The 16538-nt window shown below is 47.8% G+C and overlaps 1 protein-coding gene across 1 annotated transcript in view; it reads right to left on the bottom strand.

Moving 5' to 3' along the window:
* MMP28 (matrix metallopeptidase 28) overlaps nt 1–16538 on the bottom strand; it is a 32801-nt gene that overhangs the window by 13321 nt on the left and 2942 nt on the right. The window contains exon 3 of the mRNA XM_081115624.1: nt 9396–9767. Coding sequence (XP_080971750.1) covers nt 9396–9506 — 111 coding nt within the window. The 5' untranslated portion in view covers nt 9507–9767. The remainder of the gene's footprint in view (nt 1–9395; nt 9768–16538) is intronic.

Below are 16538 nucleotides of genomic sequence, written 5' to 3'. Positions count from 1 at the left end.
TAAATGCAAAGGCTGAGCTAGGAATGACGTTGCATGTTTAAGGAACAGAAGGAAGGCTGGAGTGGTGAGTGTGAAACAGCAGGGCATGAGATGATGTCAGAGAGAGGCAGACTATCAGCCAGGGTAAGAAATGTGAGTTTCATTTTCATCGTCATGATGGATTCAAGGTGGGGAATGAAAGAAAGGGAGAAATCCAGGATGGCTCCTAAATTTTTGCCTTGGAAGATGAAGCCATTTACTATATGAGGAAGCCTGAAAAAGGAACAGATGGGGGGCTGCAATTAAGATGAACTCTAGCCCTAGCCGGTTTGGCTCAGGGGTTAGAGCGTCAGCCCCCAGACTGAAGGGTCCTGGGTTTGATTCCGGCCACGGGCATGTACCTCGATGTGTCTCTCTCACATAGATGTCTCTCTCTCTCTTTCCCCTTTCCACTCTCTCTGAAAAAGCAATGGAAAAAATATTCTCAGGTGAGGATTAAATAAAAAAAAAAAAAAAAGATAAACTCTGATGATGTCAAGTGGCACTGGCTGTGTGGTCCTGGAGCTCAGGGGAGAAGCTGGAATCTCAGCATGTAGAAGCTGTGAATCTGGATGAGATCCCCCAGGGAAATTAGTGTAACAAGAACATCTCATCCCCCAAGTGCCTTTTACTTACTCACTGCAAATGCCTTTGACTCCCTGCCTGCCCTCACATACCTGGAAGCTGCTCTCTCAGCAACCAAGTCCTTGAAAGCCAGTGGAGAAAAGTGTCTGAGTCACAGTCCTTACCTATCACCAGTCCTATCCTGCGGGGGAGTCACTATACTTGGCTCCCTGCTTGCCCTTCTCGCTAATAAAGGCCCATGAATGGATTCTTTAAAATGTCACCAGCTGCTTAATTCTCATGCAGACACACATCATCTCTTAATTTTTACCCTTCCTTGCTGTTACCTATACAGGAATAATTTCCTGTCTTCCTTTCTGTCTTACTCACTTTTGTTTGCTGCACTTTTTAAAAATCCTTACCAGAGGATATATTTATTGATTTTTAGAGAGAGAGGGAGGGAGAGGTGAGAGAGAAACATCTATTCATTGCCTCCCATATGTGCCCCAACTGGGGTTGAACCCGAAACCTTTTGGTGTACAGGACGACAGCATTTGGACCTCTGCTGCATTTCTTAACTCCGATCAACTCCTATCACAGCTGATGCCTCAAGAAAAAGGCACATAATGGGAATGAAACTAGACACTGAGCCAGGATCTCAAGCCCCTAAGCCTTTGCAAGTATCCAGCCTCCTCTTTGTGGATTTCCTTACATCCACTGTTAGAGACATCCATGTTCTCTTCTCAATAAAGCTGCTTTCCATAAGGAACCCTTATTCTAGACAACAGAACACCACCCAAGTCTGCTTTATTGTTTTTCTGCACTAATATATTAGAATTTCAGCACTATGGTTTTTTCTTTTCCCTTTGCACATGTGCACTATTTTGGGATGCGTAATGGATTAAAGGAGTTCTAGTAGCTTAATCTGGAAGACTATTACTGCTCAAAATAGTGTGGCATCGTGGAAGAGCCACTGGGCTTGGAATCCAGAATCTATTCCCAACCCTGACCCTGCTGGGTGGCGAGGGACAAATTACTTAACCTCTCTGGGCCTCCATTTCCTCACACACAATGTGAAAACAAGAGTAACCCCCACAGGATTCTCAGAAGGATTAAATAAAGCAACGCACATCGAGCATAGTGCCTTGTATATAGTAAATGTTCAATGAACAGTTGATCTAGCTGATTTAACTTACAGGGAAAGCTGACAACAGACTCTTAGAATGCAACCCATCTGTAAGACGGAAACTGCTTTGAATAGGGCAGTTACACCTCTGTTCTCAATTCAGGTGCTCTGTCCCAGAATTGCCTCACCCCAGCTAGGTGCCTGGTGAGGACAGAGAGAGTGGCTTTTTTAAGGGAAGCCAGGGAATTAATGTCTCCATAGAAGCAGATGAGTGATTTGGAAGAGACTGGGTCATAGGCCAAGGCTGGCACTCCCTGTGCCCCTTCTCCCAAACCCACCCAGCCCTTATCAGGGAGTTGGCTCCAGCTCTGGAACTATAAAACCTTGGACTGGGGGGAGGAGGGAGGGGAAATTGACCAGCGGCGGCGTCTCCTGTTTCCTGGCTGGGCCTGTGCCTGGTACTTTGGCAGACAAGGTGGGGTGGAGGGCAGGATGGGGGTGGAGGTCTTTTCCAGGGGTCCATCAGAGGGGAAGTCCTGGGAAGTCCTTTCTCCTGACTCGTCTCTGGGACCCTGTGGGCTGCAAGGCATAGCTGAATTCCTGGGAGGCAGTGAGCACGTGTTCACAACACCAGCCAAGAGACACGAAAAGAATGAGAAAAAGAAATCTTAAGAATTTGACATTTTACATTTCCATAAAAGCACTGAAGTGTTATTATGGAGATGATCAGGACTTAAGAACTCCCTTATACTTATTTTGTGTTTAATATACCTATAATCTAAAAATTTTTAATTACAAGGAAGGGTCCCCTGAATACTGTCAGAGCTGACTGCTCTAAAGTTCTGTCAGCCAGGGCAGACCTATGTCCCTGGTGAAGAGAAGGCAGGGTTGAGACATCTCTGCCCCTGAAGCTGTTCCTAACCCTCTCCTGTAAGTCCATTTGCTGTGTCTCCTCGGTTTTCCCCTGCGAAGGTGAGAGAAACATCCTGTCTGCGTCAGAGCAGGGTGTAGGGCAGGGGACAGTGTGGCAAAGGGATCCTGGGAAAAGAGGCAGGACCAAGAGAGGGAGCTCTCGTTTTCATCTCAGCAGGACACTAGCTGCCTTGGAGTCATTTCCCTTCCAGGCTGCAGTTTCCTGGGGGCCTGTGTCCTCTCAGCGGCTCTCTGAGCTCCACCTGTGGCCTCCCTGTCCCCCTTCATGGAGGTAGTGCTTGAGCTGCTCCTCTCTGCCATGCAATTAAAACACCAGTTTTTCTTTCTTCCCTGTTCTCCACGCATCTCTCACAGGGAGCTCAAGGCTTGAGCTGAATGGAGAGAAAGCCGGAGGGCTGTGCCCCTTTGGTGATTCACCCTGTTTGGGCTTAAAAGCTGGTGCCAACCTGCCTCACCCACTTGGTCACGGCTGGGGCCACTTTCCTGGGGAGTCATCTCTGAAAAGCCCTGGGAGTGGCTGGGAGTGTTTGGGTAAAACAAAAATGGTTCTCCCTGGGATCCAGAAAGCTGAGTGGAATCAGAGCTCTGGGGGTTCTAGTCCTGCATCAGTCCTGACTTGTCATGTGAGGGTGTGTGGAGCCCAGCCCATTTGATGCCCAAGGGTAGGGGAAATTCTGGCCATTTCTGAGCAGGGCAAGACTAGCAATAAGGTGTAGCAAAATGAATCCAGGCCTGAGTCAGGAACTCTGAGTCACTGACCAGGCAGACAAGAATCCTGGACTGAGTGTCCTAAGTGTTTTCCTGGGGCTGCTGCTAGCTGTGTGTCCTTAGGAAAGCGCTGCACCTCTTTGGGCCTTAGTTTCCTCTTCTGCAAAATGAGGGGGTTGGATTAGAGCTAAGATATACTCCACGTAGGTCTATTATTGTAACTTTGCTTCTGTAGCTGATTAGCTGTGTGAACAATGACAGTTACTTAACTTCTCTGTGCCCCAGAGTATGAAACAGGGGTAAGAATACTGCTTATGTTCCTTATAGGGGCATTGTGAAAATCCAGTAAGAAGATGCTTTGGGAAAGCTTTGTGATAACTATCCCATTAAAAACATTATTTTTGCTTGGCTGGCATGCTCAGTGGTTGAGCATTAACCTGTGATCAATGACCCTCTCATCACTGATGTTTCTGTCTCTCTCTTCCTCTCCCTTCCTCTCTCTGAAATCAATAAACACATTTTAAAACCCCCACAAAAAACATTACTTTCCTCTCTATAGTCACAGAGCTTTATTGCTGGAAGTCTAGGAGGTGCCAGCTCCCAGTCTTTGTTCACAGAGTGGCTGTGACAACCTCCATATCAAAGAATTGCAACAGCAAAAATGAAACCAGAAATTAAAAATGGAAAAAATGGCAAGTTCATACAGAAACCATGTTGCCTTACCTATGATTTATTCCAGCTCATGTTATGTTTCATTCTGATTTAGGCTTTTCATAGTAACTCTACGTGACTGTGTTTATCATTCAATACATCTTTTGCATGATTAGCCAAGTCAAGATGCAAGGGATGATAGTTGGCATTCTGCCTTGCAGGTCCTATAAATAAAAATGTTTTCTGGTAATCAGAAGCACAGTGAGCTCTTGACTATTGTAGGAACTGTAGGGTGATGATGCCTTTGAGCTTCACAATCACCTTGCAAGAACAGAGTAGGAAAGGTGTTGTTATCCCCATTTTAAAGACGAGGAAAGTGAGTTGCAGGGGGGTGCAGTATCTTGGTCGTAGTGAGCAACAGAACCAGTATGTGAGTCTGAACCCTCTGACACCTATCCAGGATGTCTTATTTCACATTTAAACAAGTGACTCAGAGGCTTTAAAAGTGAAGGAGCAGGAGCCAAGCTGCTCTCCTCGCTGGGGAGACAGCTCTCAAAGAAGAAAAAGGCAAAACTGGGGCTCTTTCTAACTGGGTTCCTTCTGTCTCCTCTGCAAGCCGGTCCAGGGGCAGAGCAGAGGGAAGAAGCTGCTCAGGCCATGGACTTGGCTTTCAGTAGAGGCTGGGATCATATTCCTACCACACCCCAAACTAGTCGTCTGACAAGCCACAGGTATTCAACAGGAGGGAAGCATGTTCCTTCACAAAGACAAGCATCTGATTCCAGGATGCTTAGCTTTTGCTCTCTGGCCCCTGGGATTTACTGAAGGTCTCAGGGCAGTGGGACCAACTTGGTCGCTTTCCATTATTTTGGACAGAGGTTTGCCCTTCCCTCTGTTAGACTTCCTTTCTCTGCTCTTCCTTTCCTTTGTCCTTAGTTTCATATTTACAAAGTTCTGGGTGTAATGTAGATACCTCCTTTTTAAAAATTATTATTGATTTTAGAGAGAGAGGAAGAGGGGTGGGGAGAGAGGGAGAGAGAAACATCGATGTGAGAGAAACACCAAGTGGTTGTCCCCTGTATGTGCCCCAACTGGGGATCGAACCTGCAAGTTTTTGGTGCACTGGATGATGCTCCAACCCATTGAGCCACCTGGCCAGGGCTTAGAGTACCTCTTACTATACTCCTGCTTCTTCTTTCATTTTCCATCCTTAAAGATATCGGGAAATATTAGCTGCCAGTCTCCATCCAGACCCCATCTTGTACTTTTTCTAATCCTATAGGGACCTGTGGTCTTCGCTAGGTCTGTGGAGCTAAGTTTAAGGCACACAATAATGCCCTAACCAAGGCTGGGTTTAGGAAGAGTTGTCCACCTGTCTCTCTGTTCTTTGTTCATGCTCCCACCATGCAGTTTTTACTAGATTTCTCGGTTTTCAAGCTGGCTTGACAACTGCTTTCCCACCAACTCTTGCTCCTTTGGGACCCTCCGCAAGCTCTCCTGCACTTCTATTCACCCTGTACCCATGAGTCACTGAGCTGAGCTCTTGGGAATGGCTTCCACACCCGGGCTACTGAGTTTCTGACTCACTAAAAGTCAAATAAATGGCTCTGGGGTATGAGAAGCAGACACTGCATCTGGGGGTGGATACTTCACAGAAGCGTCAATGTTTCCCTGGAGAAACAAACTCCCCAGCTCCTCTAGTACAGCACACTGGGAATGGCTGTGCAGATCTGCATAGACTACCAAGTGGAAGGCAGGTCCTGGACATACTTGCCTTGTGGTTCTAAGAAAGGTCTCAGCAAAACATGGTAGATAGATAGATCCTTTGGGATAGTCTGTGTCACCCAAAAACAGGGTAGGGCCCGGCTGGGAATGGGAGTGGGGCCAGGGTGATGATGTCATTCATTGACCCTCAATCTTGCAACTCAGCAGTGGAGGCCCTTCCTACTCACTAGCATTGTGAGCAGCCCTAGTTTTTCTAAGTGGACAACAATGAACTTGTTCATAATGCAGCTTTGTAAGCAGTCAGTTTCCTCCCAGACAAAGCCCACTCCGGAAAGCCCTCAACTTGATTACTTTGTGTGCACACAGGGGGCACATACAGCCATGCACACAGGATACAGGGATGCACAGAGACATGGGAACACAGACACATCCAGGCAGACAGACACACAGGCTGATGAAATGTACACACACACACACACACACACACAGGCACAGGCACAGGCATACAAACACACCAAAGCCAAAGAATGTTAGCACTAGAAAGAATCTTAAAAGTCATTTAAGTAATTTAAGAAAATTAACTCCCTTATTTCCCAGTGGAGGAAACTGCAGCCTGGAGAAGTGAAGGAAATAATTTAAGATCACACAGCTTGTTTTAATTATCCCTTTCCTTCTGTGTCCTGAGATCTTACCTCTGTCCACGAGCTCAGTAGGACTGCTATGTACTACTGGGGTCTAGCTCCCTGCACTGTGGTCAGGGAATTGCACCTGAGCAAAGAGCTGGAGTGATTGTGGGACTTACTTTGTTTGTGTGTTCCCATCTATGCTGGTTGTATTTCTCTAAACGACCCCTTTCCACGCTCATCTTACAATGTGACTTCAACACTCCTTCCACAAGGGTCCATGTTCCTTCTCTTTGACCTGGGGTTTGTGACTGCTTCAGCAGATGTGATGCTACCTAACTTCCCAGGCTAAGTCATAAGGAGGGCACAGCTTCTTTTGCTTCTCTCTCTCTCTGCCTCTCCTTCCCCCCTCCCCCTCCCCACCTTTCTCTTTATCAGAACACTCCTCCTGGAGACCCTGCCACCATATTTTGAGGCAGCCCAAGCTAGCCCACATGGAGAGACCCTGTGCATAGGCCTGTATGGGAAAGAACTGAGGTCCCCAGCTGACAGCCAGCATCAACTACCAGGTAGGTGAGTGAACAGCCTTCAGATTCTATCTTCAGATTCTGTAGAGCAGAGATAAGCTGCCCTGATGTGCTCTGTTTGAAATTCTGACCCACGGTATCAATGATCATAATAAATGGTTGTTTTACTTTACTAAGTTTTGGGGTAGTGTGTAATGTAGCCATAGTAACTGCAACACCATCTCAGGAATTACAGCCTTGTGCTGTCTGTTGTTCCATGCTGGAAACAGTTGCCTTGTATGTTTTGTCCTGCGTCATTGTTTTAGGAGAGCTAATCACCAAGCCAGGACTCTGAAACTCTGTTCTCTAAAATAATGGTAAAGATATTAACAACAACATTGAGAGTGCCCTAGCCAGTTTGGCTCAGTGGTTAGAGCTTTTGCCCACAAACTGAAGGGTCCCCAGTTCAATTCCTGCCAAGGGCAAGTACCTCCATTACAGGCTCAGTCCCGGCCTGGCCCAGTTGGGATGCTTGCACAACCAATCGATGTGTCTGTCTCACATTGATTTTCTCTCTCTCTCTCTCTCTCTCTCTTCCCCCTCCCCCTTCCACTGTCTCTGAAAAGTAATGGAAAAAATATCTTCGGGTGAGGATTTAAAAAAATAAAATGTCTTAGAATTAAAAACACACACATTGAGAGCAACTTCCTTTTATAGACTGATTTCTATGTATTAGGGACTGGGCTGATCTTAATGAAACCACACAATAATCCTGTGAAATAGTCATTATTAACCCCCATTGTACAGAGAAGAAAACTGAGGTCCGTAGAGGTTAAACCTATGGTTTATATACAGGTCCGTCTGACACTGAAGACCATGCAATTGATCATACATATACAGAAACACATATAGACATACCGACACACACATATCCATTTACATATGTATGCATATATATGTACGTGCATAGGCCTATGGAGGCACTACGCACCCATTACACATTTCCAGAGTTTTTTATGCTTTTAAAATATTTCTTGTTTTCAGAGTTAAAAATCCCCTTCCCCCCAATTGTGTTAAATAGACTGAAAGAGACTCAATCTGTTAGATATTACATTTCCCAAGCACACCCCAAGATGAAATTTTCTCCATCTGGGGCCACCACAGGCATGAGCGGCGGAGATATTGTCTCTGTTCTCCTGCCAAGGATTGCCTGGGACCTGGACTCTGGGGGAGGTGGGGTGGGACTCTTAACAAGACTTGGCTTGGTAGACAGAAGCTTTCTCCTGGGGCCACAAGGACTCTGCCCTTGATGTTGTAAGATTCTAAACTCAGAGAAACAAAGTGATTCTTAAATGTGCATAAACAGAGAGCACAAAGCAAGAGACCAGTGCTTGGAAGGGGAGGGGGCGAGGGAGTTTGAGAAAGGACCTTCTTGTTGAAGCAGGGTCTTTCCCAGGTATTCCAGAGCAGTGATAGAAGCTGGCTGATGGAAGGAACGACTCAGAGAGGGCCCTCCTCCGGTTTCCCAATTCAGCCTGCCTCTTCTAGACAAGAGGAGTGGGAGGATGGTGAGAAGCTCTCAACTGGCAGTTTTAGAGCAGGAATGATGCTCTTTTTTCTTTTTAAGGAATGATGCTCTTAGGTGAGCAAGAGTCTCAGGGCAGAGTGCTGGGCTCAGTAATTTAGAACTCATTGGCATCTCTTTGCCTTAAATAGTGGAGACCCCAGTCCTATTCCTGCGAAGAGCTAAGAACACAGGCAGAAACGCTTCTTCGGAGAAGAAAGAAATTATACTGGTGTATTATTACAATCGCCTTAATCTAGAAAATAGATGTCCCAAGTCCACCCCCACTCCTGCCTCACAAAAAGTACTTGCTTATGCAGTCTACAGCAAGCACTTGAGTCCAAAGGAGGAAACCGAAATGGGAAATCTCCCTGCCCCCTCTTCTTAAGTTCAGCCCAGGAGCACTGTTTAAAGCCCCCTCGGAAGCAACTCTTCAGGGCAGTATAATACTCTCACCCATTTCACAGTTGAAGAAACTAGTTCTGAGTTCAGGCGCTGACTCGCCCAAGCTGGTTAGTGGCGGCACCTGCCCAGAAAAGCCAGTTCTGTCACCGGTGTCCCAGCCCAGTCAGCGGTGCCCTCTCCACCGCACCAATCTGGGGCCCCCACAGTGTTTGACTCTCGGGGACCCACTTGGGGCATCCGATGAATGAACTGCCAAGTCTCCGTGGCTTAGGCGGTGAGGGGCAGGGGCTCCAACCTCTCTCTGAGCTCTTGCCTGTTTGTCCCATCATGTCTCTCCCTCCTTCTCCCGTCCGGGGAACATCCATGCAGATCCGCAAGCCTGTGTGGTCCCAGCCCTGGCACGGGGGAGAATGCTGCCCGCAGGTTCTTTGTGTGCAAGTGTGAAGGGTGCGGAGGACAGGGGGAGGGTCAGGCAGATTGTCAGCTCAGGTGGGACGGCTGGGGGGCCTTGGTGCGAAGTTCCGGCGGGTCGCGGACCCGCGGACCCACTCCGCCCCGCACACACCCCTTACCTCTGCCTCGCGGTGCAGCTCCCGGCCTACGCGCTCCGCCAGCCGGGCGTCCAGGCCGCCCCACAGCAGCAGTGGCAGGGCGCGCAGCAGGAGGCCCACACGCGCGGCCATCTCGCCGCCGCCCCTGCGGCGGAGCGAGGGTGGAATGTGGGGCTGCGGCGCGCGGGGACGCCCGCCCGAGGCCCGCAGTGCCCGGGGCGCCGCGGATGCTGCGGCTTTGCGCCGCCCGGCGCCGACGGGGAAGGTCCCAGCGGTGCGCCAGTGCCCGGGCTCCGCGCGCTCCGCCGCTCCTCAGGGACGCTCCGCCTGGAGCGGGTCTGAGGTTGTACAGCTCCGGGCAGTGTCTGCTCAGTGAGTTGCCGGCCCCGGGACCTAGAAGGCGAGGGAGGAAGGGAGGGGGGAGGGAGGAGGGGGCGGGAGCCCGGCTCTCCGGCCACACCCACCCCACTCAGCCGCTGGAACGCGCAGCGGTCCCGGAGCCTCTTCCGCAGGCTGTACGGCCTCGCCCGGTGCCCGCCACCGCTCCGCAGACCCCGTTCTCTCGCCCGCCACCTCGAGTGTATCCAGATCTCTCTGGAGGGGGTGGGTGGGTGGGGGAAAGAGTCTTTTCCTGGCGATGATAGCTACCTACGACTTCTGTAAGGGGGATCCTGGCCTACCTGAGGGTCATTGATTGTTTCAGCCAGGCTGGCAGGGAGCAAGAACCTGGAGTGGGAGAGAAGGAGCCCCGGGCCGGGGTCGGAAGAACTGAATTTGAGTTCCAGATCTGCCTTTTTGCGAGCCTTGTGAATCCTGCCTCAACTACCTGCTGGCTGTGTGGTCTTGGGCAAGTCAACCACCCTCTCTGAACCGACTTTTCTCATCACTAACCCGGGATAATAAGAAGTCCAGCCAGAATCATGTCATTTCATGAGAGAATAATGCCTGCAAGTAACTCAGCCCTGCGCCTGGCATGAGGAAATACGAATTTAATAAATGATAGCCTGCAAGCACTGTGGGTGACCTTTGGCAAAGGATTTAACTACTTGGAGCGTCAGTTTCCTCATCAATAAAGTGAGAGCAAATGCCATTTAGTTCCTGGAGTTGCATGAAGGTTAAAAGAGAAAATGAGTGTCGAGCGTCTGGATTTACGGATCCCACACGATCGCAGTAAAGGTGGAGTGAAGCGATTCCCGTGAAAGCTTTAACCAAACTCATACTGAGCAAAAGTAAACTGTTTTCATTATCTGCCTTAGTAACCGCAAGCAGGTTACTGTCGCTTCGAGCCTGCTGGCCACTCTGTAAAATGCGAGTGGCACAGTGATACCCACCTCTCAGAATTGTGCGGATTAGGTGAACTGATGTATGTAAACGTAACTTGGAATCTATAAAGTGCTAGACGAATGTAATGAAGTGTTCTTATCCTAAGGTTTAGGGCCTCAGAAAGCTTATTACTACATAGAATGCTTTTGTTATTTAGAAAAAGGGGCCACTCTGGTGGAGGAAGCTTTTAAAGGCTCCTCTTTGATTAGACAGCCTTGAAAACAGGAGTTCCTGTGGGTAGAGCAACTGGGATAGGCCCCACCCACCTCCCAAGCAACCAATGAAAAGGGGGCACTGGTCCTGGGTAAACCAATTAGAAACAGATGCTCTTCTGACAGACCAATGAGAAAAAGGCGCCTTTCAATGGCACGTTACTGTGCCTAGACCCGCTAGGGGCAGAGAGTTGAGGATGGATTTCTTTGCCCATCCCCCTGGGGGGGGGGGAGGCCCTTGTGCACAACTATAAAGAGAATCCTTGCCTGGAAAGGAGCCCCAGAGACTGTGGACAAGACCTGCGTCTTACCTTCAGAGAGCTTTCAGGCTAGTAGGTTAGACTGTAACGAAGGTTCTCAGCTAAGGCCATAACAGACTGTGACACAGACACAGGTTCAAGTGAAGTCCTGTGGTGAGCCTGGAGCAGGGAGATTCTGAAGGGGAGTCGGGTAAGGTTGCTAGATTTAGCAAATAAAAATACAGGATGTCCAGTTAAACCTGAGTATTAGATTAACGACGAATAATTTTTTAAGAATAAGTATGTGCCAATGCGACATTTGGGACATACTTAAACTAAAACATTATTCATCATTAATATGAAATTCAGGTTTAACTTGTTGTCCTCTATTTTTATCTGGCAACCTGTGTGTGTGTGTGTGTGCATGTGTGTGTGTGTGTGTGTGTGTGTTGGGGGGATGTGAGAAGGTTGCAGGTATGATATGGTATATGGTGCCCTTGACCAATAGGTGGATTTCATAAGCCAGATACAATTCTGCTATGGGGCAGGGAGTTCTGGAGGGTACCAATTGGTAAGGACACTGTGGGCCAAGCTGGAGCCAAACCCAGGTTTGTCAGTATTTTCTACAGGAAGAATTTCTCCTTGCCTTCCCCTAGCACATCCCAGGAGTTCTCTATGTCAGCTGCACTGGTAGGAGAGTGGAATGCAGGAAACAGGGGTTCTCTGGAGGGCTGAGTGACTGGGAGGAGACAGGCTCAGCCACTCAGAGAGCTGACCTTGCTTTTCTCTGCATCCCAGGTGACACTTGGTCCCTGAATCTCAACAACTAGCACCACTAGTGTGTTTGAAAGTTGACTTCCTCTGCTTTCTTTCTATGTCCTCGGTTGGATTATTTCATGCCATCCTTACCTCTCCCCATTCCACCTCTGCTTATGGTCACTTGGCGATGCCATCCAGAGTCGGAAGTGCCTGTGAGAATTTGTGCAGAACAGAGCTTCCTTCGCCCACACACTCACCATGGGCTTCAACCATGCCTTTGCACAGGGTGTCTCAGTTTTCCAGCATGTTTCCATGGTTAGAATCTGGGAAGCAGAAGCTCTGTTCTCTTCTGCCTCTGAAGCTTACTCATAAGTCCCAGGGCAACAAATTCTGTGGTCTTCATCAGGAATCCAGGGACCTATGCAGCTCCACAACTGACTTGCTGTTTGGTTTTACTTTCCAGGACACATGCTGAGACAAATAACTTCTGAAGGGGTGGAGAAGGAAGGTGGCTTGCCAGGTGAGAGAGGGATTGAGGAGGAAACGAATATGAGAAAGGCAAGGTAGATTACTGGAAGGAGTTCAGTCTCCAGCCAGGGTATCAGAAGAGTGATAGGAGCAGAATGGCTTTGGAGCAGGAATTCTCAAAGCACAGTCCAAAGATCACCCACATCCAAAACAATACTGTGGTGACAAATCGCTATATCAATCCAATACTATCATTTCTTCCCCTGGTGGGAGAAGGGGTGGGGACGGAATGAGCAATTGGAACAAACAATAATGGTAAATATTATTGAGAGATGAACGTGAGCCATGTATGTGCTATGTGCTTTACACAAATCATGCCATTGAATTTTTGCAGCTACCATTATACGCATCCTTATCTTAAAGATGAGGAAACTGAGGCACAGAGAGATATCAATTGTCCAAAGTCAGAAATCTAGTAATGAAGTCAGGGTTCAAAACTGGAGTATAAGTCCAGATCTTGCACCCTTAAACATTATACTATCTTTCCTCAAGTTAAATTTATAAAGTGGGATTCTTGGATCACCTGCATTGAACCATCTAGAGGCACACATTAAAGATTCAGATTCTAGAGCCCTACTCTAGACCTACTTGATCACTAAATACTAGTTACCGATGTTCAAGGGAAAGATAGTATAGTACTAGGTTTTCCAAGGACCTGGCTCTCTCCTTCCTTCTCTATCTTGGCTGGGCAGGTTCCTCACCCCGTTAGGCTGGCAATCCTCTTCATACCTCCTCTTCAAAGAGAGCCGTTTCCTCTCCCTCCCTCTTCCTGCACTGAGCTTAGTTCAGATCCACAGTGCTTCCCAGCCTTCCCAGAGTGGACTGGACTCCTGTGGAACTCAAGCCAGCACTTGGGCATGTTGCCTGCCGAGGCTGGCAGCTGCCTGGGCCATTCCTTCTACTATGACAGAAGGCAACAGCTGGCCAATGAGTCGTCTTCCTGCCCAGGACCTCTTGAATCAGGCAGGATGTGTAGACATGGACAAGGCCCCTCTGGGCCTCAGTTTCTCTCTCCATAACACAAGAAATAATCAGCTTTGTCTCTGCCCCTTCCTCCTCCCCAGGAAGTGTGCAGAACACAAAGCAGATTTTATCAAAAGGAATTCTGGGCTCCAGAGAAAGGCACTAACAGAATGATCAACCTCCCAAAACTACAATACTAGGAATGAGACAAGGAATAATGAGGACATGAGATTAGCCTGGGAGAACTGAAAGGAGGCTTTTCCCAGAGTTTTGAGGACTCTAGCTGTGATAATCCGGATTCATTATTGACCATAACCTTGTGCATTTTTAGCTGTGACTCAATTCTTGAAGCCCTGATTTTCTAGCAATCACTTCTGCCTCTGAAACAGAAATTTCCTCTCTCCAGCATGTGTGGATGTGGTCACATCAGTATGGGCCACTTTCCCAAGTATACCTCCCTCCCTATCTACCTCTCTGTACATGCATATGCTCATACAGGACTGGAAAAAGCAAGAAATTTGGAGCAAGACAGAATTGAATCTTGGCTTTTTCACACTCTGTTGAAACTTGCAAGTCAACTAACCTGTCTGAGTTTCTGTCATCTTAAAATAGGACAATAATAACTCCTGCCTTTTCTAGCACTCTGGTTTGCTATGGGAGCAAGGTAGACAATCAATGTTAAGTCCTATCAAGTGCTGGGTATTGGGTGCACAGAAACAAGCATACACACATGTATTCCTCACACAGGTTCATACTCAAGTGTGCTCACATCCAGACAACATACACAAGCCTGCCCCAGGACAGTCCCATGAGCACCTCCTCACCAGGCAGTGCTCTTTGGCTCAGATTAGTTCCATCTCCCCTAACCCTCATCATGGTTTACAGGGTGTCAGCCTCTTCTGGTTTGTTTTTTACTCACACCAGGACCCAGGGGAATTGCAAGGAGCATAATAAAAGCCTGGCCAATCTGGCACTGTGCCCCACTTCCCTTCCACATAAAGGCTATCGAACTGCCAGGCATCTGGCCTAAAAGGCTGGGCCAGTACCTGCTCAGACTCTGTAGCTTTGCTCAAAAGACCTGCTAACAGGAAATTGTCTGCTTCCTTTCCACCCCAAACAGGAAGTGCCTGCCACTGTCCAGAGGAGAAGTAGCCCTGTCATTTACAAGGAGCCTTACCCTGCCAAAGTGGAGCCTCAGGGTAATCATCACCGGAGGTTTGCTCTCTAGAAAGGCTAGAGGAGCAGTGAGGCACACCTTTGAGGGTGGTGGGGGTGAGAGGGTAGTGATGGCCACTACTGCCTGTGGCACCTGGCACAGAGCAGGCTGTAATTTTTTCAACAAACACTTGGGAGACTAGGAAAGTCCTAGATAAGGTATTTGAGCTTGAGGAGTTTACAGACAAGTGAGAGAGACAAGTTACGCCATCTCCCCCCTCCCACCTTCCCATTTATTCATTAATCAAACACAAGGAATACAAGCTTCTTCTTTTTAGTGCCTACTGTTTCAGGCACTGTGTGGGGCACTGAGGGGTTCAGAGATGAACTATGCAACCCAACTAGAGAACAAATAGGCCTCTAATCAGGTAGGCGAGACTGGAATTATGTGGTACAACTGTGACTTTCACAGGAGAGGCAAAAATCATTGTGGTGTTTTTCACTCTGGTAGGAGAAATTACCTTTCCCTGCTTCCTCTCCTGTCCCCTACAGTCTATTCTCAAAACAGCCGCCGGAGTAATCCTGGTAAAATAGGTCAGTTCCTGCAAGGCCCCTGCTAAATGGCTCCCTCTACTGGCTTCCCCGGTTATTCTAAGTCAATTCACAGTCCTTAGAGAGTCCTACAAGGCCCTACAGCAGTGGTGAAGGGTTGGGAAACCAAACAGGGAAATAAGGCAACTCAGAAATTATCAATAGTGTTGGAGAACAAAATTTAACTGAGTAAATTTGAAGATCTAATTGGCTTTATTAATCCATTCATGAATTGCTAGAAGGGTGCTCGAATGAGTTGTACAAAATAGAAGGTTTTTATAGGAAGAAGGAAGGTAAGACTAAATTAAGAGTGAATTCTTTCAGGCAAAGACACCATCCCCCAGAGCAGCAATTTTCAATCTTTTTCACCTCGTGGCATACATAAACTAATTACTAAAATTCTGCGGCACATCAAAAAAATATATATTTTTACTGATCTGACAAAAAAATATGTATTACTTTGATTAAGTCACATTGGACGGCTATTGTTGTGTTGGCTGTTGTCATTTTTTTTACTTGACAATCAAAGGAAAAAGAGGTCAGTGCCCCTGACTAAATAGTCAGATACTGCATGTTTTAAAAATTCTTGTGGCATACTGGTTAAAAATTGCTGCCCTAGAGGAAGGCAGGGGGGCTTATCAGGCAGCTTGCCCTGACTAGTGTGGATCAGGAAATTCCAGACTGATTGGTTTAAAATTCTACCCCTAGGAGAGGCTGAAATTGCAATTAGGTTTATTGTGAAGTTTTGGTTTGGAGTCCTGGATTAGCAAAAGTGACTATTTTGTCCTGTCATTTGTTTATTCCTTTCTTTTTTAAACAATAGCTAGAAGCCTCTTACCAGCCATAGGCTGGAGGAATGAAGGGAGGAGTAGGGTTTCTGGAGCCCAGGAGCCAGAGTCGAAGATGGAAACTGGAGCTCTGGAGAAGATAGCTGCTGCCTGAGACCCTACCCCACCCTCCACCGTAGATCCTCATTTTCTTCTACCATCTTCTTCCCCAACAGGACACCCATTGGCTAATTCTAGTTGGAAGGTACTGTCTGAAGGAATCTCAGAAACTGAAATGCAGCCTGCAGGGGGCAGCTCCTCATGTGAGGACTTGAGGACTAGACCAAGGCCAAACAGGCCCAGTATGAAGACCTTCCCAGATACATTCTGCTAAAGCTGATGTGTAAAATGTCTTCCCTAAATATGCAGACTAAGGCCAGGATAGTAGAGGGAGCGGGATCTTATAGTGTGAAGAATGACTGGGTGAAGTCTGTTGCAGATAATCATTGCCAGGCAAAAGCCTGGAAGGCAGGAGGGCACAGGACTCAATCTGTGAGTCCCTTGCTGATAGAGCAGGACCCTTGGAAAGAAACCCCAGAACCCAGAGCAGTGCAGATCTGGGAGGAG

This window comes from Miniopterus schreibersii (assembly GCF_964146895.1).
Source record: "Miniopterus schreibersii genome assembly, chromosome: 16".
NCBI classification, from domain to species: Eukaryota; Metazoa; Chordata; class Mammalia; order Chiroptera; family Miniopteridae; genus Miniopterus; species Miniopterus schreibersii.
The sequence above is the reverse complement of the archived record's forward strand: the minus strand, read 5'-3'. Positions and strand labels throughout refer to the sequence as shown.